Source organism: Bos grunniens, chromosome 22, assembly GCF_055505025.1.
Source record: "Bos grunniens cultivar Pamir isolate PY7600 chromosome 22, Bosgru_T2T1.0, whole genome shotgun sequence".
Classification (NCBI taxonomy): domain Eukaryota; kingdom Metazoa; phylum Chordata; class Mammalia; order Artiodactyla; family Bovidae; genus Bos; species Bos grunniens.
This window is the reverse complement of record NC_141186.1, coordinates 50,818,921-50,846,339: the sequence shown is the minus strand read 5'-3', so window position 1 is coordinate 50,846,339 and position 27,419 is coordinate 50,818,921. Positions and strand designations below refer to the sequence as shown.

The 27,419-nt window shown below is 46.2% G+C and overlaps 2 protein-coding genes across 4 annotated transcripts in view; both read right to left on the bottom strand.

The window, feature by feature from the left end:
- IP6K1 (inositol hexakisphosphate kinase 1) overlaps positions 1–16,471 on the bottom strand; it is a 37,379-nt gene extending 20,908 nt beyond the window's left edge. Inside the window, exon 1 of one of the 3 annotated variants that reach the window (XM_086368021.1) lies at positions 15,950–16,471. The gene's annotated coding sequence lies outside the window, so the exon portion shown is untranslated. Of the gene's footprint in view, positions 1–15,061; positions 15,230–15,949 lie in introns of those variants that run through there. The other 2 variants (XM_086368020.1, XM_086368024.1) reach the window with 2 other exon arrangements.
- Positions 16,472–18,462: 1,991 nt separating this feature from the next.
- On the bottom strand, positions 18,463–27,079 carry CDHR4 (cadherin related family member 4). Its single transcript, XM_086368003.1, is given in 21 exon segments — positions 18,463–18,611; positions 19,118–19,148; positions 19,377–19,464; positions 19,566–19,622; positions 20,118–20,260; positions 20,485–20,636; positions 20,639–20,704; positions 20,811–20,961; positions 21,396–21,535; positions 21,616–21,819; positions 22,050–22,143; positions 22,378–22,531; positions 22,628–22,811; positions 23,069–23,205; positions 23,392–23,495; positions 24,106–24,216; positions 24,716–24,798; positions 24,877–25,039; positions 25,386–25,570; positions 25,950–26,075; positions 26,941–27,079. Coding segments are annotated over 20 exon segments (2,352 nt in total). The 5' UTR covers positions 25,999–26,075; positions 26,941–27,079; the 3' UTR covers positions 18,463–18,555.
- Positions 27,080–27,419: the final 340 nt, after the last annotated feature.

Genomic DNA, 27,419 nt, shown 5'->3' with positions numbered 1-27,419 from the left:
TGCCACTTCAGGACCTTACTGATCATTTTTTAACAAATGGATCTAAATGCAACGTAGTCAATAAACTGTACTTTCCAGAGTGTAGTTACTTCTCGAAGATTTCCCAGACTGTCCTCTGCAGATACACTGACCTCACTTCAACTAGTTTATGCCATTCAAGATGTCAACAGCTTCTGGAGTCTTTTCTAGATTTAAGTAACTCCCAGCATGAAGAAAAACTTGTGAGTTCTTTAAAAAGCTACAAACTGTCAAAAATATCACATAACAGAAATCATGAGGGACAATGGTTTCATTCCCATGGGTTGCACTAGAAACAAACAAAAAACTCTCTACCAGGACGTTTTTTGTTTTGTAAACAAAACTGCCAAAGGTTTCCCCTGGGGAAAACTTTGTATTAATAAATAGTGCTCTTTTCCCTATGTGGCATTTTAGAAATCGTGGCCAAGTTTCAGTTTTCTGTAGAGATCTGCTCTCATGTAAATGTGTTTCCAAGTTACCAGTCTTGTCTGCGTTCCAGGTAACATTCAACAAGGCTTTTCCCTGGAAAGGTGAAATCCCTACAGATACAGACCTCTATGCTGGCAAGGGTTGGCTTCCTGGATGTCAAGGAAAGCAATGAAGGATTGTGCTTAAGCGTTACAAAATAGTCACTTTTCCCCTCCTATTTTCCTGCCCACCCAGCACGGCATGCAGAACCTTAGTTTCCCAACTAGGGATGGAATCCGAAACACGGTGTCTTAACTGAACTGCCAGGGAAGACCCACAAAATAGCGACTTCAATTCCACTACTCACGCAGACCCAGGACCCACAGGCATGGAGGAACTTGAGGGGCAGAAAGCTGGGGCAGAAAGCTGGAATTTATTAAAAGCATCTCCAGGACTCGAAGAGGCTCCCACACGTTCCCCAGTCATCCCTGTGGCCCTTTGCTATGACTGACAAACACGCAGAGTGAAAAGCAATGGCAGTTAGGATTGAATTCCTATAGCCTAATTCTTTAGACAGTAACATCTGAAGTGGCATTCACCCAGATTCAGAGTTGAAAGGAAACGTACTATTTTCTTTCCTCTCTATACCTTTTTTCCTTGGCATAAACAGGGCATTTCTCATTTTGGAGACATTAAGGACTATGAAAAGAAAGTAACTACAAGGAAGAACATTCTCTGGGTTTTGAGAAGGATCCTAAGGAAATTGTCTTAATCTGTTTTGGCTGCTGTAGCAGAGTATCACAGACTGAATGACTTACAAACAACAGAAATTTCTTAGTTCCAGAGGATGGTAAATTCGACATCAACGCAATGGCAAATTTGATGTTTGGTGAGTCACTGTGTCCTCATATGGTGGAAGGGGTGAAAGGGCTCTCTGGGGCCTCTTTTATAAGGGCACTAATCCCATTCATAAGGGCTCCATCCTCATGACCTAATCACCCCAAAGGTTCCCCTTCCAAAAACCAATACACTGGATATTAGGTGTCAACATATGAAATCTAGAAAACAAACATTCCATCTAGAGCAGGAATCATGATCAGAGTTTTAAGCTCTGCTACCACAGTATCTATTCTTTGTCTGATTAGACTTCACCATTTCTGCCGTGACTTGGTAGAATATTTTGGCGAGGAAATCTTGTTTTTGTGAAAAGGAGACTGTTATTTTCTATGAAAATAGTTTGTAACTTTCTGGGTATTAGCATGAAAACTATTTTACTTTAAAATGTTTAAAAATAAGAAAATTCCCTCTGTGGAAACATGATACATTTCTGTATTTAGTAGTAAAGCTCCTTTTTGTTGAACACAATCTTAAATAATGAAAATTAATTAACAATATTCTCTAATATTATGCATTAGAGTAGACAAGACCACTTGTGCTGATTACCGTGTCATTTTCACTGGGCTGTTTGAACTGTGGTCTGAATCAGGCTCTAGGGGAGGCAGGAAAAGCATTAGCACCAAGTTAGGCTTCGGTTTGCCAAAACAGATTCTTTGGAAAATGCTAAGTTTGGGGCTTGGCAAAATCATGTGGTGATTAAAATTACATGACTCCTACCCTCTAAAATACCAGATGCAGTTTTAGTCCTTTTTTGTCTTATCATAAAAAGATTGTCTGTGCCCTAATGAAAGGACCACTGGTTTGGTTTGCAGGGTTTTCAGTAACAGCTGCATCTTCTTCAACACTGTCACCAGCCGCACGAGCAGAGAAAAGGTCTAACACTTGAGGATGAGAAGCAGCAGGTATTCTTCACAAATGTGGATGCTGCAAAGAGGGGCTTAAGTAGCAGCGACGTCCTCCAAATATCCTGGTGATGGATGTTCAGACAGGAAACAGTTTGTGTGGGTCAGTTCTTTTAGATCCCTGGCAGTTTATATTAAAATGGTTAAAATTCTGTCAGCTTATGAATGGACTGCTTCCCCAGGGCTCCATGCTCTGCCTATGAGTTTGTGCACCACCAGCTATATAGTCTCTGTTTGTCCTTCATTTTCTTTAGAAAGCTCTGGTTCCACATTTTACTGCATAAAATGGGAAGGAGGCTATTTTTTAAAAGAACCTGCTGAGATTCTCAAGTTGAATTTTTTTTTCACTGGTGAACAGCAACACATGGAAATAAATCTGCCCTGTAAAGACATTAGTTAACATTAGTTAGACTGACCTTCTGGTTATAGTAACTAACTTCTTGAACATATAATTGAACTCTGACATGAATTATGTCTCTATTCAAATAAAATAAAGTTTCTCATATTGCTTAAATTAGTATTTTCCTTTTTCAAAGCAAAGCTGTTGTGAGGTGAAATGATTATAAGGTGTTATTATGGCTTATAAATTAATAATTGGGATATTTAATTTTATAAAAAAAATTAAAATCTGTGAATTGTGGTATACTCATACAGTGGAATACTACAGAGAAATGAAAAAGAACCAACTACTGCCAAACACAGCATAGAAGAATCTCACAGGTGTGATGTAGCAAGAAAGAGTCTAGATACAAAAGAGGCCATGTGCTGTGATTCTATACATACATGAAATTCAAAATGATAATGAAAATCTCAACAGTGGTTTCTCTGGGAAAATACTGAGAAGGAGCATGAAGGTAGAGGTGACAAAGCTGAGCACTGTACATATGCACTCAGCTGTGTGCCTAGATTTTCAAACTTTACTCTAAGTCAGAACTTAAAAGGGAATAAAGAACAAGAAGAGTAGTCCTCTACACCAGCAGAATACACTAGAAAATGCAAACTAATATATTCCATTTACAACAGCAACCAAAACTATATAAAGTACCTATAAATCTTTAAAAAGTATTACAGATCAATAATAAAACTTTACTGAAGGACCTAAAAGAAGACATAAATACACCATATTCATGGAGTGTGGGGCTCAATAGTGAAATGCAATGCAATTTCAACACAAATTCTAAGAGGGTTTTTTGACAAACCTGACAATCTGACTTTATATTCACATGGAGGAGTGATGTCGCTAGACAGCAATGTCAAAAAGTAATGAAAGATCTGCCCTCCCCACTAGCAAAGCTCCTTATGAAATTATAGCAATTAAGACAGAGTGTGATATTTTGCAAAGAGAGGCAAAAAATCTTAGGCTCAGACATGAGAGTGGATGTGTGTAACTGCAGTAGCATTTAAACACCCATTTAATCAATTGAAAAAGATGATATAATCTCATAAGAGGCTACACACAGATAAAATTCTGTCCTTACCTCCAACTATACTCCAAAGTAAATTCCCAACATACAAATGTCCAAAATAAAACTTGAAATTAGAAAAAAATTTAAATGCCTTTTGACAATACATTAGGTAAAATTCCATAAGACATAAAACACACAATCTACAACAGGAAACACTGATGAATAAGACCACATTAAAAAAAATGTTAATTGTAACAGCTTTTATTGAAGTATAATTTACAAACCATAAAATTCACTTAAGTGTACAATACAATGATTGTTAGTAAATTTACAGAGTTGTACAACAATCCCCACAACCTAATTTTATAGTATTTCTATCACTCCAAAAGACCCCTCATACCCACTCACAATCGCCCCATTCCTACCACCAGCCACAATAAAATTATTCTTTTTTGTATAAGAGAATCATAAGATAAAAGTCAGACAAAGAACAGGTATTTGCAATATTGATAATTATCAAGAAAATCAGTTAATAATATATGAAGAATTCCTATAAGTGGAGGAAAATAAGAAGATGGAAAAAAGATGAGGCTCAGTGGTTAATAAACACGTGATTAAATGCCCCTCTTCACAAATACTAGAGAAATGCGAACTTAAACAGGAAATGATTTCAATTCTATAAGACTGGAAAAAATAAAAAGTATAAACATCCCAAGCACTGGCCAGCCAGGTAGAAATGGCTTCTCTCTTATGATGATGATGGCAACACAAAACCAAAGTTGTGTGCACTCCACAACCCAGCACACACCCAAGAGAGCAAGTTCAAAACGCTCACCGCACCACTGCTGTAACAGAAAAATGGGCAATGACCCAAAGGTCCACCAGCGGAAGAATGGATAAATGAATGAGTCCCGAATTAATAATCCACATGTGTCAACATGAATACATTTCAAAACAAATTGGAAAAAGCATGTTTGGAAATATTTCTAGTATGTCATCATTGTAAATTTTTAATACATAAAACACTATACATGAATTTATGGACACATCTATGTATTAACAAGAACAATGATGTGGAATGGAAGAATGTGCATCAACTTTACAGGAGGAAAGGAAAGGAGGAAACTGGTTATCTAGGAAGAAAAGGGAACTTCAGCTCTTTTAATAATTTTTAATTTCTTTTGTAAAAAGTCTGAAACAAATATGGTGAAATGTTAACATTTTCTAATCTCTGTGCCCAGCACACTAGTATCATTCTCTGAACTTGTGTATCTTTAAATAAAACAAAAAGCCTTCACAGCGTTAGAAGCCTGATGTTAATACATAGTAAATGACAGAAGAACGGGCTAGCAACGGTTCCAAAGTAGGGTATGAATACCTGGAATTGGGTGAAGTGAAAGTTGCTTAGTCGTGTCCAACTCTTTGCAACCCCCATGGACTACAGAGTCCATGGAATTCTCTAAGCCAGAATATTGGAGTGGGTAGCCTTTCCCTTCTCCAGGGGATCTTCCCAACCCAGGGATCAAACTCAGGTAATCCCACATTGCAGGTGGATTCTTTACCAGCTGAGCCACAAGTGAAGTCCAAGAATACTGGAATGGGTAGCCTATCCCTTCTCCAGGGGATCTTCCAGACCCAGAAATCGAACCGGGGTCTCCTGCATCACAGGCAGATTCTTTACTGACTGAACTATGAGGAAAGCCCTAATTGGATAGAAAACATTAGAACTGCTTGATCTGTCTTCCTCACTTGGCCGTCAAGCACCACTCTCCTCATTCTCCTGGTACTCAATCTACTTTGCTGGTTCTTTCTCTTCTTCCCAGACTTTCAACGCTGGAGGCCTCGGGGCTCAGTCTTTGGTCCTCCTTTGTTTAGCTACACTCTCAGTTCAGTCGTCTTTCTGGAACACCAAATTCATATGACTGACTGACTATTTGATCTGGGAAGTTTAAATTTAACGTTGCCAAGACAGAACTCATCTCCCCAAAGCCCCCCAAACCTCTCCAACCTGCTTACCCATCCCAGCTCCATCTTTACAGCTGCTCTCACAAAAATCCTGACAGTCATTCTTGATTCCTCTTTCTCTTAGACCCCAGCGCAGTAGGCTATCATGTAACCCTACTGAGTCTACCTTCAGATCATGTCCAGATCCAGCTACTTACCATCTCCAGTGCTACCACCTGGTATGATCACCAACATCTCCCCTCTCCTCACTGGTGTTCCAGCTTCCATCATGGCCCTCCTGCAGCCTGTTCTCAACACAGCAGCCAGGGGCTCTGTTAAACTGAGAGAGCATGTGACTTCTCTGTTCAAGACCCTGCAATGGCTCCTGTCTCACCCAAGGCCTTGCCATAACCTTCAAGTTCTGCATTCCTCCCCACCCCCATTTTCCCTCTAATCTGATTCCTATCCTTTTCCCCTTTGCTTATTACCTCACTCTAAGCCACACTGGCTAGACACACAGGGAGATTCCTACTCTGGGGTCTCTGCACTAGCCATTCCTTCTGTCTGGACCATTCCTCCCCCAGATGTCCAAGTGGCTAACTCCCTCACCTCCTTTGCTCAAATCTCTCTCCATGTTTCCCCTAACCTCCCTAAGTGTAAACTACAAACCCATCTGGATGTTCCATCTTCCTTACTCTGCTCTTTTTCTTTTTTCAAGGCATGTTCTATGTTTTATTTATTGATAATGTCCATAGTTTATTATTTTTATTATAACGATGTCAGATCCATGAAGGAAAGCTTATTTTTTCACTATATATTATTCAACATGTCCAGCATGTGGTAGCGACACAATAAAAAGAGATGTATACACATGATGTATATAACAGATGTGTACAGCAGTAAAAGTACACGACATATGAAACATGTTCATGACAGGACAAAATTTTTCTCTCTCTTTTTTTGTTTACTATTAGGATTGTTAAGTCAAAAAAGTTTACAGATTTCTAACCTAGGGCTACCAAAACCAGAACAAAGAGTTAACTTGGCTTTACAGAGAAGAAAGTATGATAACCAAAGGACAGAATTCCAAACCAAAGAAAGAGAACGTAAAATTCTGTTTTGACTCTAAAAAGAGTTGATACATGAAAAAAGAGGTTTAAATGTACCTGGATAAAAATGGCAATTAACAGAAACTAAACAAGATATGTAGGAAAAAAGAAGATAGCCTATGAGGAAGATGATAAGATCATTTTTATTACTAATACAAAAGAGAAACAAGGGGCGAAAATCAGACAAATATACAGAAAATCTCAATTATAAAGAATAAACCATCTCAAAGAATTTAAACTAAATTTAGGAGATATAACTAGTTTTGTTTGGTTTAATTCAACAACAAAGCAAGCCTAGAAAGTGGCAATGAATAAAAGCCCTGGCAAAGACAAAGAAATTCCAATCAGATATGGTGGAGAATAAGGTCCAAACTATTTTAAGAACTAGGAGGACACTGTCTTCACAGAAAGAGAAAGACAATACCTGGTCACCAAGTTTGTCAGCTGGGCGGGCACAGACACTCCAAAATGCAGATCAGCAGAGTGCACTCTAAGGAGCTGGTTTAGAGTTGGTAATTTTGTGGCTAATGTATTTTTACAGCCTCAGACTAATCACCTGAGTTTGGTATGCAATCTTTTTGTAAAAAGAAGTATCCTTGGTACCTTCAAACTGCACAGGTATATTTGTAAATTTCCTCATATTTTCATTAAAACTGGTTTAGAAATCCAACATTTCTACTTCTAAAACTAAATATACTCAAGCACTAAAAGTATAATGCCAAAATATCATGATCTTAAAACAAAGCATATGAAATCTATTTAGTCTTTTAAAAGTCTATAAAAAGTAATTTAAACTTGGTAATGCAAGAATGCTAAGTAAAATTTTGGCAATATTTCAATAATTTATCTTTGATTTGTTTTTTACTCTCCAAGGGAAAAAGAGCAAAATTACTCAACTGAAAAGAACACAATGGACAGATATAGTCACTCTCACAGAAAAGAACAACATATAAAGCTCTAGTTGCATAGCTCTGGACTTTATGAAAACTCATTTCTAACTGTTTCAGAGATAAAAAGCTGATGCGGACTCTAAGAGGAAAAGATACTCTCAAATACTTTCAAATTCAAGGACAAAAAACACTACAGCTGAAAACTAACATGAAAGCATATTTGTTCTCTAAAGTATATAATCAAGGGAAACTAATGTTTTCTTAAATTCAAGTCAATTCTTGCTTTTATTAATACACATGGGACTGCAGGTGGCTTCCCACATGGCTCAGTCGGTAAAGAATCCATCCACCTGCAATGCAGGAGATGCAGGCAGACGCGAGTTCAAACCCCGGGTCGGGAAGATCCCCTGGAGGGGGGCATGGCAACCCATTCTAGTATTCTTGCCTGGAGAATCCCACGGACAGAGAAGCCTGGTGAGCTACAGTCCACATGGTCGCAAAGAGTCAGACACGACTAAAGTGACCGAGCACGCACACAAGACTGTAGGTGCTGGTAAGATTAGTTATACTTATGAGGGTAAAAAAAAACAGTCCTTCCTTCGCACCCCAAGAACTGTTTCAGGAAGATGCTCACAAACCTCACCTCTGAGGAAGACGGAAACATAGAGAACATTCTTGAGGTAAGTATAGCTGCCAACCTGATTGCCCTTCCAATCTACCAGGGACTGGGACATCCCTCACCTAGAAACCAGAAATATGTGCAAAGACCTAGAGCAATCTGGGAGGTCTGAAATAAGGGGAAGGGGAAAAGAGGCTTAAAGGTATCCATTTTGTTTATCCTCAGAAAAGAGGTTGCTTAGACATCTGGGTCCTATCCAGAAGCAAGGGACCCAGTGGCACCCTTCTGAGGATACCAGGCTGAGAGTAAACAGGGTGAGTTCCACTTTATATACACGCACACACGTATATATACACATATACACATACAAATACTTGTGCTTAGTCATGCAGTCATGTCTGATTCTTGGTGATCCCATGGACTGTAGCCTGCCAGGCTTCTCTTGTCTATGGGATTTCCCAGGCAAGAACACTGGACTGGGTTGCCATTCCCTTCTCCAAGGGGTCTTCCCAAGCCAGGGACTGAACCCAAGTCGCCTGTGTCTCCTGTATTGGCAGGTTCTTTACCACTGAGTCATCATAACAAATTCTTTCTTTTGCTTTTGTTTCTTCATTTTGTTTTGTTTTCTTGGGCCGTGTCATGTGGCGTAAGAGATCTTAATTCCCCGACCAGGGACAGAACTCATGCCCTCTGCAGTGAAAGTGCAGTTTTAACCACTGGACTGCCAGGCAAGTCCCCCCAAAGCCAAATTATTTAAATGTTCTAGTTTTTCATCTGGGCAGTTGTTTAGGTATATACAGGTGTAAAAATCATCAAATTTTGTGCACTTTATCAGTATTTTATACTTCAGTAGGAGTCACTTTAAAAGGAAACAAAAATTTAACAGGGAAAAACCAATCATTTGAGGAGAAAAAAATCTGTGCTTAAACTAACACTGGAAGGCAGAGCTTATCTATCCTGAAAAGGCACAAATGACGCTCCTGCTGTGCTGCCTAAACACTGCTCTCAGTTTCCTCACATATAAAGTGAATGTACTGCTACTGGTCTCGTGGGTCTATTAAAAAAGAAATTCCTTCTCTTTTATCCACTTAGTTATTCAAAAAAAAAAAAAGGGAAAAAAGCCATGAAGACCAGGGACTATAGATTCCAATCAAATGAGGAATATTACATACTGGTTCTCTCTTTGAACAAACTATAAAAAATACAGTAAACTAAAAATAAAAGATACTTCAAAATTTTACTAAAAGGCTCTCTTAAAGAAGCAGTATTTCAAGAGTAATTTTCTCGCTTCAGCCAACTCCCACATGAAAGTTTCACTCATCTTAAATACCCACCTTACCTTCCATCCAGAAAATAGCTTTTTAGCAATTCCATAAGAATCAGTGTTATTCTTTAGGAGATTTGAGACGCTTTAAAAGAGGATGCTGATAATCAAGTTCTTGGCTGTAAAGAAGTAGTCATTGAACACTGGCACAAGAAGTCAATGAAACAGAATTCAATCTGCCCAACATAGGTATGAATATACAGTGTAGAAATGACCTCAGTGGGATGGGGTGTTAGGGATGAATACTCATCACTGCTCACTGCTCCCAGAAATTAAAATCTAGAACACTTAGCTAGGACCCTCTGGTTGGTACTAGTTTTCAAACAGCACCCATGGAAGATCATCAGACAAAGAAGAGTCAAGCTTTTTTTAAAAAAAGAAAAAAGTTGCATATGAATTAAAATTAATTCACATGTGTAAGTTTTTTTGTTTTTTTTTTTTTAGGTAGCAAAATAGCAGCCACATGACCAATGGTCTAAAGAGGCAGTACCAATTGTGACTGAGCTTGGTTACTTACAAAGGCGCAAATCACCATGGCCAGGCTCCACAGAGAGATGCAGGATGAACCCTGTGGATGACCAAGAAGCCTCCTAACCTGAATCAATTAACAGAAACCCAGGATCATGACAAGTAAATGAAGCTCTTAAAGCAAACAGACCCCCTCAATCTAGAAGCTAGTGTCTACTTGTAATAGTTCCTAATTATTCCAACTTCCCACTTCAACAGAATGCCCGTTCGTTTCTGACTTAGCATGGGTATATCTGGAAATCTGGCAAAAAAAACAGAAAATGAGACTTCGAGCTGAGAACTACAAGGAGGAGCAATAACAAAACTGGGCCCAGAGTCCACAGAACTGTTCAACTTTCTCCTAAACAGTGTCCGTGTGATGTAGTCTGGGGGTCAGGGAAATTCTACTCGTGGATATTTACCACAGAGAAATGAAAATATGTACACACACAGACTTGTATGAGAACATTTATTACATCTTTACTCATAAGAGCCAAAAACTAGAAACCACCCAAATGCCTAGCAGCAAAAAATACAGCCATAAAAAGGAATACTACTCAGCAATAAAAAAGGAAGACACCAAAACAGATGAATCTCAGAAACATCATACTAAGCAAAAGAAACTAGATACGAAAGAAAATATAACCAATTCCCAGTTCTCACAGTAGTTATGTTCTATAAAGTCACTGCAAACAAAAAAAAATTAGTGAATACTGAGCTGCTGCTCCTAGAGGAAACAGAGTTAAGTTTCTCTGAGCCTCTGGTCACAGCACTTTCACCAATCAATTTTTAATCTTTCAGAGCTACACACATATAAGATATAACCTTGTATGTATATTACTGTTTAAAGACACTTTATTAAATACATAGTCGACTCGTTAACACTGAACTCTCAGCCAACTGCACTATAACTCAGATCTGAACAAATCTTATCTATTATCTAACACATGTATTTTGTTCATAAGGCACTTTACATCCTTCTTATACTTAAGATTAGACAGCACTCCAGCATTGGTTACTTGGGAGCCATTTTAACCAGCAAAATTATCCATGAAAAACACAAAAATATGAAAAATCATGCCATAAATAGATCATGAAAAGAACACCTGTTTAGAGAGCGAGTCTCCCCCGCTTTTCAAAATTCACTTCACACCACTGTGTTTTTACGAAAGATGGACGTTAGCACCACTTTCACTAGCCAGAACAGATCCAAAGAGCGTTTTCACTTTTAGGGAAAGGCAGCAAGTGAAAACAGCATTCAGTATTTGTTTTGCAGGGAGTCATTACAAAGGCAGAGTGCACCCAGAGCAGCAAGAGTGGCACTGCCAAGCTCCTTTCCCAGGAGCATCTCAAGCTGCTACAGCTCTGAACTGTCTGTGAGCATCTGTGCGCTATCTTGATTTACACTGTACGTCCGTTAGCAAGATGAGTCCTAAGGTAATTGTTTTTTCACTTTATGTCATTTTGGCTCACAAAAGGTTTCACAGGAGCACTCTACATTCATCTGAAAGCACTCTACTTTCACCTGAAATCAAGGCAAATCTGACCTACAGCTGAAACGAGGCAGCACAGTGGCACCTTGCTCCCCTTCAGCTTCCTTATTTATTGCCAGCTAGCCCCTGATGTAAATACATCATTTACCAACCCAGAAGTTTATAATACAGTGTTGACTGCAACAAGGTACCAATTAGGGTGTCCTGCATGATCTCATTTTTGTAAAACTTACAAAAAATCACTTGAAGAAATATGGTCAAACAATAAAACACTAACAGTGAAATTATGGATGGTCCTGTTTTTATTTCTTGTTATTCATATATGATCTTTTTTTAAATTAGTGAATATACATTACTGATAAGTTATTTTTTACAACAGCTTCAAGATATAATTCACACAGCATACAAGTCACCCATTTAAAGTGTACAATTTATGGGACTTTCCTGGTGGTACAGTGGTTAGGACTCTATGCTTCCACCACAGGGAGCACGGGTTCAATCCCTGATCAGGGAACTAAGACCCCACCATGCCACACAGCATGGCCAAAAAAAATAAAATAAGAAATACAGTGTATAATCCAAGGGCTTTTAGTATATAAAAGTTATGTGTAACCATCACTACAGTTTCAGAACATACTCATCACCTCTCATCTTGCCCTAAGCAACCACTCATCTACTTCCGATCTCTGCAGATTTGCTTCATCTGGATATGTTTTATAAATGAAATCATATAATGTGTGACCTTTTGTGTCTGGCTTCTTTCACTTAGCATAATGTTTCCCAGGTTCAGTCATGTTGAAGTATATTTTGGTACCTCACTCCTTTTTATTGCTAAATGATATTCCATTGTATATATAAAATATGTATAAACCATATTTTATTGATCCATTATCAGTTGATAAACATTTGGGTCATTTCCCGTTTTGGTTGTTATGAATAACACTGCTATAAACACTCATATATAGGTTTTCGCTTTGTACATGTTTTCATTTTTCTTGGGTAGATAACTAGGAGTGGAATTGCTGGTAACTCTAAACATTTGAAGAACTGCCAGACTATTTTCCAAAGTGACTGCATCATTTTACATTCTCACCAGCTGAGTTTATAAGGACCAACAGTTCTCATTATTTAACTTTTTGATTACAAAGTTGCTTAGTTCATTCAATTGTAACAGGCTCAGATTTTTATGGTCTTCAAGGTACTCTTATTTCCTGACATCAAAATTTAGATTTGAAAAGAGTCCAGTCCTAGGCCTGCTTACCTTCTGGAAAATGAGAGGACAGGAACAAATGAGCTAAATCCCCACCCACAAATAAAAACTTTTGCAGAAGAGATGAGATTTTCTAAGCATTCAAAAAAACAAAGTCTCTATCAGGGATCCAACACTGAAATGAACATATGTTCCCATCAAAACTCATTTGCAATGCCTCTTACATAAACCCAACTTCAAACTGTAATAGCAGCAAACATGAATGAGAGTCTCAATCTTATAAAAGATCCAAGATTGCTTAGGTTTTCCCACACAGAATTCATTGCTTAAATCCTGCTGTAGTACAGGAAGAGAAATGAAATGTGACTTAAGATCGGGGCAAAAGCACAGATCTCCTGGTGCAAACATACAAAATGCCTCTCTGCTCCAACCCAGAGACAGCTCTACCTGGCTTTCCCCAGCTCCACCCATCACTGCTCCTTACAGTTTCAGGGCAGCACTGGGAGGACAAGCAGCAAATACTTCTGACACATTTACAGAAGCCCAAGGTGGCAGTGAGAAGACCCAACCAAGAAGAGTCTAAGAATCTCAACGCTATGCTCACCCAATACATGTTTTCTGAGAGTCAAAAGTAGCCAGGAAGAGGGATGAGCCACACAGCCATTTCTGAAACGCAGATTTACTTTCTATTGTTGGGCTTCAGTTCCGCACTATGCGCAAGTCCTGCCTTATAGAATGATGGGCCTCTGTGCGGTGCGAGAGTGCAAGCCCTCCGGGCAGTGTAGGACTTGGAGCTCCACGGTCAAAGTCTCATTTCTATCTGCCTATTCCCTCCAATTCCCTGTTTAATTAGAGGGTGTTCCAACTCAGGCACATTTTGCACATTTTTGTGAACATTTAGTTCTTATCTACTACATGCAGGTACAAAAAGACACAAAACTACAATCTCTGCAGGAAAGGGGTTAGGTCTAATCAGAAAAAAGCTATTCTTAAAAGAGCATATACTGTATTATTGTTTTTAATAAGGGCAATAATACCACTGCAGTTCAGAGGGAGTAGAGTATTCCCAAAGACCGGAATGTTTCGGGGAGTGTTTCATAAAGGAGGTAGGAAGGACCTGAGCTGGACTTGAGAAAAGAGAAGTGAAACTGAAGGCAAAGGGTATCCCCAAGAGGGGCAAAAGGAAATGGATTAGCTGGCAACAGGATCTGTGTAAGAAAATATCACACATGGAATGATTACCAAACCATTCGGGTGGTGAGGATTAGGACAAACCTGGGAGAGGTGGGTTGGGACCAGCTGGGCAGCAGCACCGAAAATGCCACATTAGGACATCAAATCTCATCCTATATGCCTGAAGCAGTTTTGACTCATTAAGTCTGTTGCTCATAACAGTTAAAAATGCTGACATTTACAGATGAATTGCTACTGCTAAGTCACTTCAGTCATGTCCGACTCTGCGACCCCAGAGACGGCAGCCTACCAGGCTCCCCTGTCCCTGGGATTCTCCAGGCAAGAACACTGGAGTGGGTTGCCATTTCCTTCTCCAATGCATGAAAGTGAAAAGTGAAAGTCAAGTCGCTCAGTTGTGTCTGACTCTTATCGACCCCATGGACTGCAGCCCACCAGGCTCCTCCGTCCGTGGGGTTTTCCAGGCAAGAGTACTGGAGTGGGGTGCCATCGCCTTCTCCAACAGATGAATTATGTACATACAAAGTTAAAGTAGATGGAAGGTCCGCTATTCTAACATCCCTACTTATTTGCATTTAAAAATGCCCAGCATAGAAGTACTGCTATAAGCTATCTCTGAGTAACAAAATAGGCTTAATCAAGCAAGCACGATCTAATACTCCTAAGTATTCACAAGGCAATAAAGCATTAAAAAAAAGGCAATAAGAGTTCTTGGCTATTCTGTAACTTCCTTGGGGCAACAGTTCTAACACAGCGTTAGACTGGGAATGGACTATAATGGACCCCTGAACCTAAAATTGCATGCAAAAGTTAGAGTAGTTAAGTAGACTAAGGAAGAGATTTGTTCTCTTCCTATATCTCAAAGATAACTGAAACAGACTAAGAGCCTAATTTATGGTTATTTTTCACAGAAAACAGCAAGCATTTAACCCTGTGGCAGCCTTAACTTTCTAAAGGAAGTGTTAATCAGAGGGGAGTTGGGGGGAAGTTAGTTTGAGGCCATTTTGAGAAGCTCCTAATATTTTCGCATCTTCCTTTCTTGTAAAGAACTGCCCAAGGAACTGGTCTCACCAAAATGAAAATTCATCCAAGATTCAAAAAATGGCCCAAGGGAGGGTAATGAAATGCCTAAAGACTACTCACTCAACTTCTCTCTCTCCTCACAAGGCAAACAGCAACAGGCCACCAGCTGCCTCTGGTTTCAGCATCTTCTCCAAAAGCATCTCCTGACCAAACGGATAGTTTCTTGCAAAATTAAACATTCTGAGGTGATAAGATCCTGACACAAGCGCACAAAGTATTGTTGTTCAACTTCTTAGTGGTCTCAGGCAGGCTTTCTGTATGACCACAGACAGAAGCCTGTGCTGAGAAGCCAAGGGACCACAGGCAAACAGAAATGTTTTCTGGAGCCCTCAGCACATCAGGACATCAAATCTCAACCTATACGCAGAGGTTTCCTAGACCTGCACACCTTAGGTGGGGTCTCTAACCCTCTTATCCTCACAAAAGAAGGGGGCCTGGAAGTCTGTTTCATTGGGCAAGATACATTTACTCTGTTAAAAGTTAATTTGGCATTCACGAGACAAAAAGAAGTTTCATTTCTTTTTCTGATTCTAACACCCTCTTACATTTCTTTTGTCTACACTTGGCAGATTATCTTTTTAGGAGATAAAACCAATCAAGTTACCACCAATACTCACTTTCTCCCAGAGCCAAAAGAGGAAGCTCTTACCACCACTCCAAAAAGTGGTGATTCAGAACAACAACAAAATATATATGTCCCAAACCAAAATTCGGGCATCAGGGACATCTGATCAGGCCCTTCAGGAAGAAGCAAACGGTGAGCTCCGAGGAGTCTAAGAGGCAGGCGCCGGGCAGAGGGGCCTTCGCCTGGTCTGAATCACAAGGGCCGTCACACTGGCCGGCCTGCTTTGCGGGGGCTTTCGACTGGTTGACCTAGTCTTAGTCTCAATCGGTCTGAAAGTCACTCGCAGGAGCGACATCTAAGAAAATAGTACGTGTATTTCTCACCTGGGAACAACACAAGACCCTGGAGAGCATCAAGCTGGCACTGGACACGTTTCAGCGCTGCGGGTCAGTGGAGCCCAGGGCTTCAGTCACAGAAACTAGTTTCCCGCTACCCCGCCGGCCAGCCCTCAGGCGCGGGGCTTTTGGACCTCTACCCCGAGGCCGTCCTGCGACCTCGGCACCAGCATTGGGGAGACTTCACGGGCGGCCGATAAGGACGCTCGAGCGATGCTCAGCCGATGCCCCTGCCCTGCGCGCGCTAGCTCCAACCCCGCGCCCGCCGCCGCCCGCCCCGCGGCGTCAGGCCGGTCTTTCGGCCCGGCTCCTGTCACTCACCGGCCCGGCCCGGGCAGCGGGCGCCCACGGCTCCCCACGGGAGCTGGGCCCCCCGGGCCTCCAGGTTTCGGCCCGCCCCCTGGCAGGCAGCGCAGGTGGCTGAGATCCGCAGGAGCGGCCCCTCACCGGCCGCTCGGTCCAGCTCCCGGCGCTGCCCACTAGGTACGGATCAACAACAAGATGGCGGCCAGCCGAGGGGGCGGGGGCCGGGCGTCATAGTAACCAGGACGGCAAAGAACCCGCCCCCAGCTTAGAATACTCCCAATCAACAGCCTCTTTGCCCTACGTCCAGTGTAGTGCCTCCCGATGACAGGTTGGCCGGCCTGTCAGTCAGAGCCTGCCTCTCGCGGCCCAAGCCGAACGCTTCAGCACGTGACTGTGACGGCACGGATTGGCGCATGCGCGCAGTTCCCGGAGTTGCTGGAGGTAGAGCTTTTGCTAGCTACTCCGGAGGCCGTAGCGCCCTTGGCATCCGTGAGTGCTCGGCTTCTGAATGGAGCCGACAGCGTCTTTTCACGCACGCATGCACACTTAGGGAATGTCTGCTGTATGCTTTTTTGGGTCACTCACCCTGGAAGGCAGGAGTTGTCCCTCACTACTGAGGAAACTGGGGCTCAGTGTGGGAAGGCTGGGCCAAGGTTATGCCACCTCTGGAAATGTGAGCACCGAGTTTCGCGCTTCCTCTTACTGGCTCCGGTGTATAATGCTCTCTTTCCAGTGGATTCCCTAGCTTTGCCCTTCATCAGCCTTTTGTGCCCCAGCAGTCTCTGGCCTGTTCCCACGTTTGTCCTTCTGCCTGGAGTTCAGTCCCCAGCACAAGTCCTGGCACATAACAGGCACTCTTATTCCTGCCCTAGGGCATCTTGTCTCCAGCTCTTATAACAACATCTTTTGCCCTGGACTGTCATGGTCTGCCACCAAGCGCAACTTACGAGCCTTGGGAAGACTGTTACCTTGGGCTTGGCATCAAATGTAATCACACAGCCTGACTCACATCAAGTGACCTGACTAGCTAGCTTTGTGACTTTGGAGGCTTGCTTGTTCTATCTGTGGAATGAGGATAAAAATCAAACTCCTTAGAGATGAGCGTTTAATGAGCCCTTAGAGCATTCTAAGTGCTCAGGAAGTCTGCCGGCAGCTGCTTCCTATAACCTCCTGCTGTCAAGTTGCTGTCCCTGAGGCCAGCTCTAACACTCACTTTTCTGGAAACACCATGAAGCATATTTTTCCCACAGAAGGCACTCGACTTCTTCCTCTGCCTGGGGCACTGTAACTGGTTCAGGAAGGGAGATTCTTGGCTACTCTGAAAGTGTAAGTGTAGGTGGCTCAGTCATGTCCCACTCTTTGCGACCCCATGGACTATATAGTCCATGGAATTCTCCAGGCCAGAATACTGGAGTGGGTACCCTTTGCCTTTTCCAGGGGATCTTCCCAACCTGGGGATTGAACCCAGGTCTCCAGCATTGCAGGCAGATTCTTTACCAGCTGAGCCACAAGGGAAGCTACTCTCAAGAAGGTTCAGGTCCATAAACTTGACAGAGGGAAGAAGATTGAGAGAACTTGAAGACACCACAGTTAAGATAGCCTCCACCAAGACAGCAGGTCTTCTGGGAGAGCTGGCAGTATCCTGAGACTTGATGCCAGGCTGGGTATAGGGAGTGGGCTAGCACTTCCCCCCAACAGAACCTGCCCTCCTGTAGGCTGCTGTGGGCCACTTGGCCATGTGCAGCACAGGGAGGACAGAGGACCCATGAACCAAAGAGATCAAGAGGATATGGGAACACCTGCTCAAAACGGGGCTATTCTCGATCCCTCCATGGCCAGCCATGCCACAGGGTGCTCAAGTCTACACCAACCCTCACTTGAGTGCAAAAGCTCCAGATGCAAGAAAACCTCCACATACAGTCTGCAAACTGCCCTGGAAGTTGGTGGGGCTCCTGGGCCCTCCCCATCTGCTAGAGTAGGTGTCCTCTGAGGGGACAGGCCAACTGGAGGCCCCCTCAGTCATTGACGAGGATAACAGTGTCTTCTGCAGAATATTAATCACAGTCAGCACTGTACAATGCCTTCTTGAAAGAAAAAATAACCTTGTTTCCACAAGATAGGGCATCCTCCAATTGAGAACAAGGAAGCACAGATCTCAGAGCTGCTCCCACATGTAGGTTACCAGGCAAGGACTCTTCTGTTGGTAATTTTGTTTATTATTGAATCAGCTTGAAAACACATGATCATGTGAAGAAGAAATTCCACAAATATGATGCAGCTCCTGGGCCTCAGAGCCAGCGTCGGGCTCCCGTGTGCGTGTTGAACAGGTAATCTCTGCCTGTACCTGAGCTCAGATGGTCAGGAGAGAGAGAGAGGGCCTTGCTGGCTTTAGCAGCACTGCTTCCCTCCCCTAAGGGCAGGGAAAGATATTCCAGGACCCTTGGTGTGACCCCCCCCCCTTCTTGATTTGGCTTGTCCTCTCCCTGCTTTCTCAGCAAATCATTTGAGGTCTGGCTCAGATACACAGGAAGCATCCATGAGTCCCCGAAACTTGACATCAGCTCCCCTGAGCCCCGTGCCAGATTACTCTATCATAATTCATGATGACAGTGGACCATTTGGGGGCCTCTTCCCTCACAACTTTCCCCCCATTTCCCCCTGGAGGTAGGAACCAGATCAGGGTCCCAGGTGTTTGGGAAACACTGGCTGAAGGATGAGGAGGGGTGAGAAGAGACCCCATTCAGGGAAAGAGTAGATAGTGGATGTCTGGTGGTAGGCAGAGATATTGAGATGAGGTCTGAAGAGAAAGTGGGCCCAAGTGGAGAATGGTTTGGAAAAAGGGGAACTCACGGGAGTCCTGGGCTCTGCCATCAAAATGGTGCTGAGGGGAAGAATGAGGAGGGTGTAACGAGGTGACCTCTGCCCATGGGGAGCAGGTGGAAGCTTGCCCCCCCAAAAGGGTGAAGAACCCACCTGCTTCCTGCATCCTGATGGTGCTGGTATGGTCCCTCCCACAGGGATAGCCAGCCATGGGAAAGGGGGCAGGCTTGGCAGGGGACACTCAGCAGCAGCCTCAGTGCCCACTGCGCAGGATGGTAGGTTGACATACCAGGCTCATGACACTGCTGGGTGCCTGGGGTGTCTCCATCCTCGGGGCCTCCACAAACCCTTCAATGGATCCCTTAGTTCCCTGGATACTGGGGCAAAGTAGGAGCAGAAGTACAGGATAGGGCTCTGAGCCCCAGCCTGAGTTTCAGAGATGGACTTCCAGGCATAGAGGTAGGCAAAGGAAGCTTACCTGTTTAGCAGTAAAGCCTGGGTGGGTTTGCTTGATGTCTGTAGCACCTGGGTCAACCTAAAATGCCAGGAGGAGAGACCAAGCAGTGAGAACAGCAGACCTGCTGGCTCCAGGAATCAGCACCATTCATCTGCCACTCTTATTGGAGATAGCCTGTGTCTGTATGCAGTGGCCACAATGTTACTCCCATCTTCCCCTGGGTTCAGTCCTGTGCTCACGAGAAACTCGGCATCTTAGAGGAAGGTCACATTTCAGGTGAAAGGCAGGGCTCAGGAATAGGGGTAAATACCCAATGCATGACAGACTCAAGAGTCTAAATCCCTTGACCTTATCCACAGCCATCCCATTCCAGACTGGGTTCTGCCAGCAAAGGAGACAGCTTTCTCCCAGTGTCTCTCTGCCTCTAAGCTGATGACCCCCGGAGGGAGGGCAGTCCTCCTTAATATCATTCTGTCTGCTCATCAATTTGGGCAGTCTTGGGTAGAACCAGCTGTCACAGATGTGAGGGCCGGGGGTGGTGGGAGGCAAGCAGCACAGGGATAGGAACCCTACCCCCGCAGGAGCCAGCTGAGGAACCAGCCCAAACCCAGGAGGAGAAGGGCACTGGTCACTGTCAGCACCACCACAAACCAGGGCTCCGGCTGCCAGAAAACCTCCGTGTCTGTCACAAGCAGGGGTGTCATCCTTGAAGGCACCTGAAATGGGGCCACAGCTTCACCACTGTCCTGCCAAAACGCCCCAATCATCCAACCTTCAAACCCCTCCAAGGGCTGGGCCATCCCACACCCCAGGTTTCTCCTTTGTATTGCCAGACTCTTTGCACTCGGCAGTTTCCTCTGAAATACCTTCCCCAATTGTTCCACCTCGAAAACTATATCTTTTCTCCCCACCCAGTAAGGGCCTGAGGACAACCCCTCACTGTGGTTCTGTGGATGCTGGTGGCCCCTGTGCTGGCCCTCCAGGGCACTATATGCACAATGACAGTGGCCGTGGTGCTGAGGTGGGGGGTGGAGGGGCCTGCATCGGCCACACGGATCAATAGCTCGTATGTATGGGACTGCTCTGGCCAGGGGGGCCCAACATGAGGTCGTTGTGCACTAGGACAGCTCCTTGCAGGCTGAATCGGCTCTGACTATTCCCTGAAAAACAGAGTGGGAGAAGAAGGGGACCATGGCTGGCCTTGGCCTGCCCCTCCCCAGCAGCCTGGAGGGCCCCCACGGCCCCCATGGCTCCCATGGCCCTCACCTCCCACAATTCTGTAGGAGAAAGCCAGGCGCTGGGGCTCCTGGGCCACCCGACACGACACTGTGGTCACCTCCAAACTAGGGCCCAGGTGAGCGTAGACGGTGAGTTCCTGAAATGGGGGCTCACACTCGGGGGCATGGTCGTTCACATCCTGCTGGAAGGTAGTCAGATCACCCACCCCCAAACCCCCAGTCCAGCCCCTCAGCCTCCTCCCACCACAACCAGAATCTCGGTGTTGGCCAACAGTTTCCAGAACTTTGCATAACAAGGCCCCAACCCTCTCCAGCCAACCAGTACAGGAAACTGAAAGTGAAGTCATTCAGTCATGTCCGACTCTTTGCAACCCTGTGGACTATGTCCATGGGATTTTCCAGGCAAGAGTACTGGAGTGGGTTGCCATTTCCTTCTCCAGGGGATCTTCCCCACCCACGGATCAAACCCAGGTCTCCCACATTGTAGGCAGATGCTTTACCGTCTGAGCCACCAGGGAAGTCAGAGGAAACTGAAGCAGAGAGGAAAAGCAGAGCGCCCGAGGGAGGAGAGGAACTCTTTCCAATTATTTCTGAAGCTTCAGGGCTCATTTACCTCAACCTCAATGGTGATGGTACAGGAGCCTGAACGGTGGCAGGTGGGGTCCTGGTCTTGGCTGTGGTCAGTCAGCAGGACAGTGAGCCTGTACGACTTCTGCAGTTCATAGTCCAAAGGTCCCAGGAGGTGAACCTCCCCTAGAAGAGGGGGCCACAGCCTCAGCTTGCAGAGTCAACCCTGGCTCCACCCTCTCCACCCAGCCCTGGGGTGGGAGTACCATTGAGACTGTCCACAGCAAAGGGGGCGGACCCGCCAGAGATGGAGTACTCAGTGCTGTCGTGGGGGTAATCCAGGTCTGTGCCCATCACAGAGCCCAGCAGGGTGTGGGGCCTTGCATCCTCACGAACCCGGAATGTGCGTGAGACACAGGTTGGGGAGAACTCGTTGACAGGTGTCACCATCACCAGCACAGGCACCTCAGCTGGAAGCCATTTGAAAGTCAGGGAGCTGGCCTGGTTGGCTCGGCCCTGCCCTGGGGGTCAGAGGAGGGAGAGGCTCTGGAGGGAGGTGGGCAGTAGCTCACTCAGGGGTCTTTAGTGGACACAACCCTGCCCTATTGGTTTCCAAGAGAGATGACGCCACCCTGAAGACAGGAAGAGGGGCACAGAGGAGCCCTGTCCTGAATGTCCAGGCCTGGGCGTGGTCACTCACTGGTCATCGGAGGCTGACCACTGTCAAGCACCAGAATGGAGGCTGTATGCTGCAAGCAGGCGCCAGGAGCGTCACAGTCCAGCGTGTCATTCACCTAACCAGAGGGACAGGAGAGTGAGGCGCAGCCAAGGCCTAGGAGAGCCTTGAGCCCACTGGGCTGCCTCCAGCCAGGTTATTCTCACAGACCCTACCCTAACCCTCGGGTAAAGCGGGTTGGCTGCAACACCATATCCTTCGCCCTCATGGTCTCCACTCCCACGGGGCCGTTGGGCCACCCCCTTCCTGTCCAAGCACTCTACACGTGGGTCTAAGGGCGGGGCCTGGGTACCTCCAGGACTCCGTCTCGCAGGCAGAGGCTGGAAGCGCTGGCAGGGCTGTGGAACAGCAGTTGGTAGTCCAGGGTGGAGCCAGGAGAGTCCGGGTCAGTGCAAGTGAAGGTATTCACGAAGGTGCCCACAGGCGTGGTCTCGGGGATCTGAGTCCTGGGAGCAGAGGGCGGGCGGCAGGGCGGGAGCTGGGGCTGGGCTGCGAACCCTGGCTCTCACCCAACAGCCAAGGTTAGACTCCCAAATACTCACACCAGCAGCGCTGGGAGGCAGCGCGGGGGCCAGCGGTTGACCGACTGCACGTCCACCTGGAAATCAAGCTCGGCGCTGTCCCACGGCCGGAGTCGCTCGAAGGCCTTCACCCGCAGCCTAGTGACCGCGGCGTCCGGGGCTTGCGCCAGCTCCAGGGGCGCGGTGGTCCGGACCACGCCGTCAACTGGGAGGGGTGGCAGGGCGCCAGACGCAGAGTTCGGCCCCGCCCCCAGGTCAGTCCCGTTCCCACCCTCCCACCTCTCCACGCCCACCTCTCAGGGCGCAGAGACTGACCACCTGGCCGCCGCCTCCAAGGCTCCTCTCTAACTCTGGGCCCCCAAACGCGACCTCGCCCCAGGTTCTGCCTTGGCTCCAGGCGTTGCGGGTCACTTCTAGACCAGCCGCAGAGGCATCCCCTTACCCGCCCTCCACGCCCCTCACCGCGTGCTATGGAGAAGAGCCGGCAGGGCACCGGGGAGACGATTTCATAGCGCACGTCGAAGCCCCGGGCGTGGACCTGAGCCACCTTACTTCCGGGAACCAGGTTTTCGGGAATGGTGATGTTCTGGGCTTGCTGCCTGGACCAAAATGGGAGCACTGGCTCCTACCTGCTCCCGGCAGGGTCTGCAGGCCCCTCCCTTGGGTCTTCCTTGGTACAGTAGCCAGCTGGGGATGCTCCCGCAGCCCTACACCTTAACCCTACTCCCGAGTCCCTGGGGCTGGGTCCTTTCTTTCCCACTGTCGCCAGGGTAGGGAAGCCTTACGGGAAAGAGACTTGGCTAGAGGAAACAGGCAAAACTTTCACCGTCAGCATCCCACGGCAGCTTCGGCCTTGTCCAAAGGTCACTAGGATCTGAAGCTGGAAGACCTGCCATGCACACAAAACAAGAAGGGAACCACGATGTGTGTCTACCTGTATGTGTGTGCCCAGCCCCCCTCAGGACCTCTATAAGGAGCCCCACACTCACTCCTCCCCATGACCTATCACTCTACTGACAGATATTCATTTGTGTCTTACTCTTCTGGGTCATAAGTCCTTCTCTTTGGATGCACACAGCCCCCAAATGAGTAATATCTGAATCATTCACAACATAAATTAGCATCATAGAGTTGCCAAGAGCCAGTCACTAAGATTTGGAAGCTTTAAAGAAGGAACTTCTCTAGTCTCCTTCAGACTACACACACCGCTGTACTCAGAGTTTTCACTTCCTATGTGACTGCTCAGAACTTTCTCCTTTCTGTAAGGGGCACTGTGGGCTCCTGGAGCCAGGGATCCCTCTTCTTTCTAGAGCTCCAGAGCCCAGCACAGAACCAAGCCAAGGTGGGAGGACAGCCAGCCTGGGGCAGCAGGTATGGGCTATGTCTGGGAAAGGCAGCATGATTGATGAGGCCAGAAACAAACAATCCTCCATGAGGTAATGGTTCTGTCCATTTTATGCCCAGTTCATGGATATTGCCAGGTCCCCAGTCGTGCTCACCTTTTGAGCCTGGCCTTTGAGTCCCTGGGATGGTGCCCACAGCTGACCCTGCCCATCGATGGAGAAAGGTCCAGGGAAGTATGGAGGGTCCTGGGCACTAGTGATGTTCATCTGACAGGAAAGAGATGCTGGAGGCCCTCTTCCCTACCACAGTGCCCCCAAGCAACCCTGTCAAAATCCCCAAAGAACCCAACAGGTATCTGCGCACTTTCAAATCTCCTGTACTCTGCCACTGCCACTTACTCTAGCCTGGGCTCCCCTGTCCCTGATCCAAAATCATCTCTGCTTTTAAACTATTCAGTTTTTAAAATACATTTCTTTTGGGGATTGTAAAAATGATTTAGTTTTTTTTTTTTTTTTTTGGAGAATTTAGAACACAAGAACTTTAAAGACGAACTCAACCCCTGAGAAGTCCCTATGGGAACAGCCATAGTCACTGGGGGTTGTGAAGCCCTCAGTGGCTCTCTCCAAGAACATGTATCCCACAGAGGCTCCGTTATAGACTAAAGAGTCCTTCTGCAGACTATTCTTGGCCAGGCAGGGGCTGGCCTTGGTCTTCCCATCTCCCTCCATCCTACCCCCTCCACCACTGCCCACATGCAGGCCTCACCTGGGCTCCCTGGCCTGGGAGCAGCAGAGTGTACAGCGGGGTCCCAGGTGTGACAGTTTCTCGAACCTGAATAATTTCCCCAGCTGGCCAGAGGGGAGGTAAGGGAGATTCAGGCCATGCCTGCCCCCCCGCAACCCCCCACCTGCTGCCTCTGGCCTTACCTGGGCTGGCAAATCGACCAGCACACTGGTCACGATTAGGGTCCCGCTGAACATTCACAGAAAGCCGACCCTCTGTCACTTGGTTGCCACATGTGAACCTCAGCTGCAGCTCATAGTGGTTCACTGTCAGGGCATCCAGCCGGGCTGAGCTGCTCAAGGTCATCTGTGGCAGGTGGGCAGTGCCATGTGGGGCCTAGGATCTCCATCCCCCGGCACCACCTCTAGGGGCTTCCCTGGTGGCTCAGATGGTAAAGAATCTGCCTGCAGTGCAGGAGACCAGGTTCGATCCCTGGGTCGGGAAGATCCTTGGAGAAGGGAATGGCAACCCACTCCAGTATTCTTGCCTGGAGAATTCCATGGACCAGAGGAGCCTGGCAGGCTACAGTCCATAGGGTTGCAGAGTCGGACATGACTGAGTGACTAACACCATCACTTTCACACCACCTCTGACTTTGTGAATTTAGAGTCTGCCCTTCCCCCACTGTCCCCAGCTGTGCCCATGACCCTACCTTGCCCACATAGGTCCCCTGCCACCTGGTCAGGCTAGGTGGGTTAAAGAAGGTGGTGGGTGGCTGTACATGGAGCAACTCCAGGGTTGGTATATATGGAGAGCAGTTGAAGGAGAAAGACTGAAGGGTGGCTCCAGGTCCCTGGCTCTCAGAGACATCTATGAACCAGGACAGGCAGTAGAGTTCTGTGAGAAAGAGACGATTCAAGCTAGAGACCCCCATGCTCATGGAACCAGGTACACAGAGTCCTTCCCTTCTGCCTTGAGGCCTGGCCACATCTTGGAGACAAGCAGCCAAAGTCTTCCCTTGTCCCCCACATCCAACCACAGATCGGCTCATTTCATCGTCTAGGTCGTCTTTCCCACTGTCCCCAGGATAGGGTGACAGTGGAAACTTGGGTGAGGAAGCAGCTAAGATAAGGAATGAGAGTCAGGGGTTCAGATCTTTGCCCTTTCCTGGCTCCCCCCAGCCACTGTTCTCCATGGTAGCTTATCTGAGAGGGAGCAAGACTCCACTGTGGACTCGGGGTGAGAAGTGAAATTCCCCCACCCACCAGCTCCTCACCAGAGACAACCAGAACAAGAAGAAGTGCCAGGGGCCTGAGCAGCACCATAGTGGCCTGAAGACACGACAGCAGAGGAGACTCCAGAAGGGCAGACGTGTTTTGTCAGGGCCACGCTGTTGCCAGGTCTGTTGTTCAAACACAGGACTCCTTGGCCTCCAAGATTCCAGCCCCACCCAGCCCCTGGTGACTGAGCTCTGGACACTATAGGTTATCAAGAGCCCTGGAAAACTCCGTTTTTTCACTGCTCCCAATGGATTTCCCTGTTTATCACTACCACATGAAGGAAATGTGAGGGGAGAGAGACCAAGCTTAAGATAGGGAAACTAAGGCTCAAGGAAGTCTTGGTCATGCAGTTCTTGAAGACAGAGCACACACAGCAGCCAGGAAAAGTGGGCCCAGGGCCTGCTACCCCACAAAGCCTGAACTCCGGCTGCTCACCCCCATTAGAACATTATCTGCCTGTGAAATCTGAGCCCAACCATCAACAAAATCTCTCAAAATCTGTCTACATTCAACAGACAAAAGGTATCCTTGGTGATAGAAATAAAAATGGTGGTTACTTTGGGGCATAGCAATTGGAGGGGACAAAAGGTGGCCTCCTCGAGTGGCTGGTGATATTCTATATCTTGATCTGGGTGACACAGGTGTCTGCAGATTTTAACATGTATAGAGCCATACTGTTAAGAGCTGTCCATTCATCTTATTTACAATTATATGCCAGTTTTTAAAAGCTTGTCTTCACATGCTTTTTCCAGCTCTTTGCCTCTCTCTTTTCTACCCACTGTTTGAGCTTGTTCCTCTCCCCATAAAAATGCCCTTGTCAGGGTCCTCAGAGACCTGCCAACTGTCCAGCAGTTTGTGTTCTATTCTCACCTCCTCGGCAAGTGTTTGATGCTTGCTCCCCTTGGCTCCTAAGTGCCCACGCTCTCTTAGTTTCCTCCCACCTCCCTCTGCTCAGCTCCTTTGCTGGTTCTTCTTCATCTTCCCTACCTCTACCCAGTGGAGTGTTCCAGGGTTCATTCCTGTCCGCTGCCATCCTCTGTCCCCATGTCCACAAATGGCCATTTGATTTTCTTCTCCAAGACCACTTTTTTCCAGTCTTGCTTGGTTGATTCATGCCAGTTCCATCCAATCAGTGGTTCAGCCTGGAAGTCTAGGAGTCATGCTTCTCTTTGTCTTCCCATATTCATGTATCAACAAGGCTTGATTTTAACTCCAAAACATACCTCAAAGTATGTTGAGGTATGTTTGCACTAGACCTACCCAGATCCAGGCCCTCCCTTCCCTTGATGGATGAGGCAGGAGCCTCCACTCTTGACTACAGAGTGGTTCTTCCAAAGCAGCGATTATCTAAACAGCAGCCAGCCCAGGTTGTTCCCTGCTCAAAAGCCCTCTAGTGCTCCCCACCACACCAAAAACAAAACCCTTTATTCCCTTCTAAAACGGCTAGGAGCCTGGTTTTGCTGACC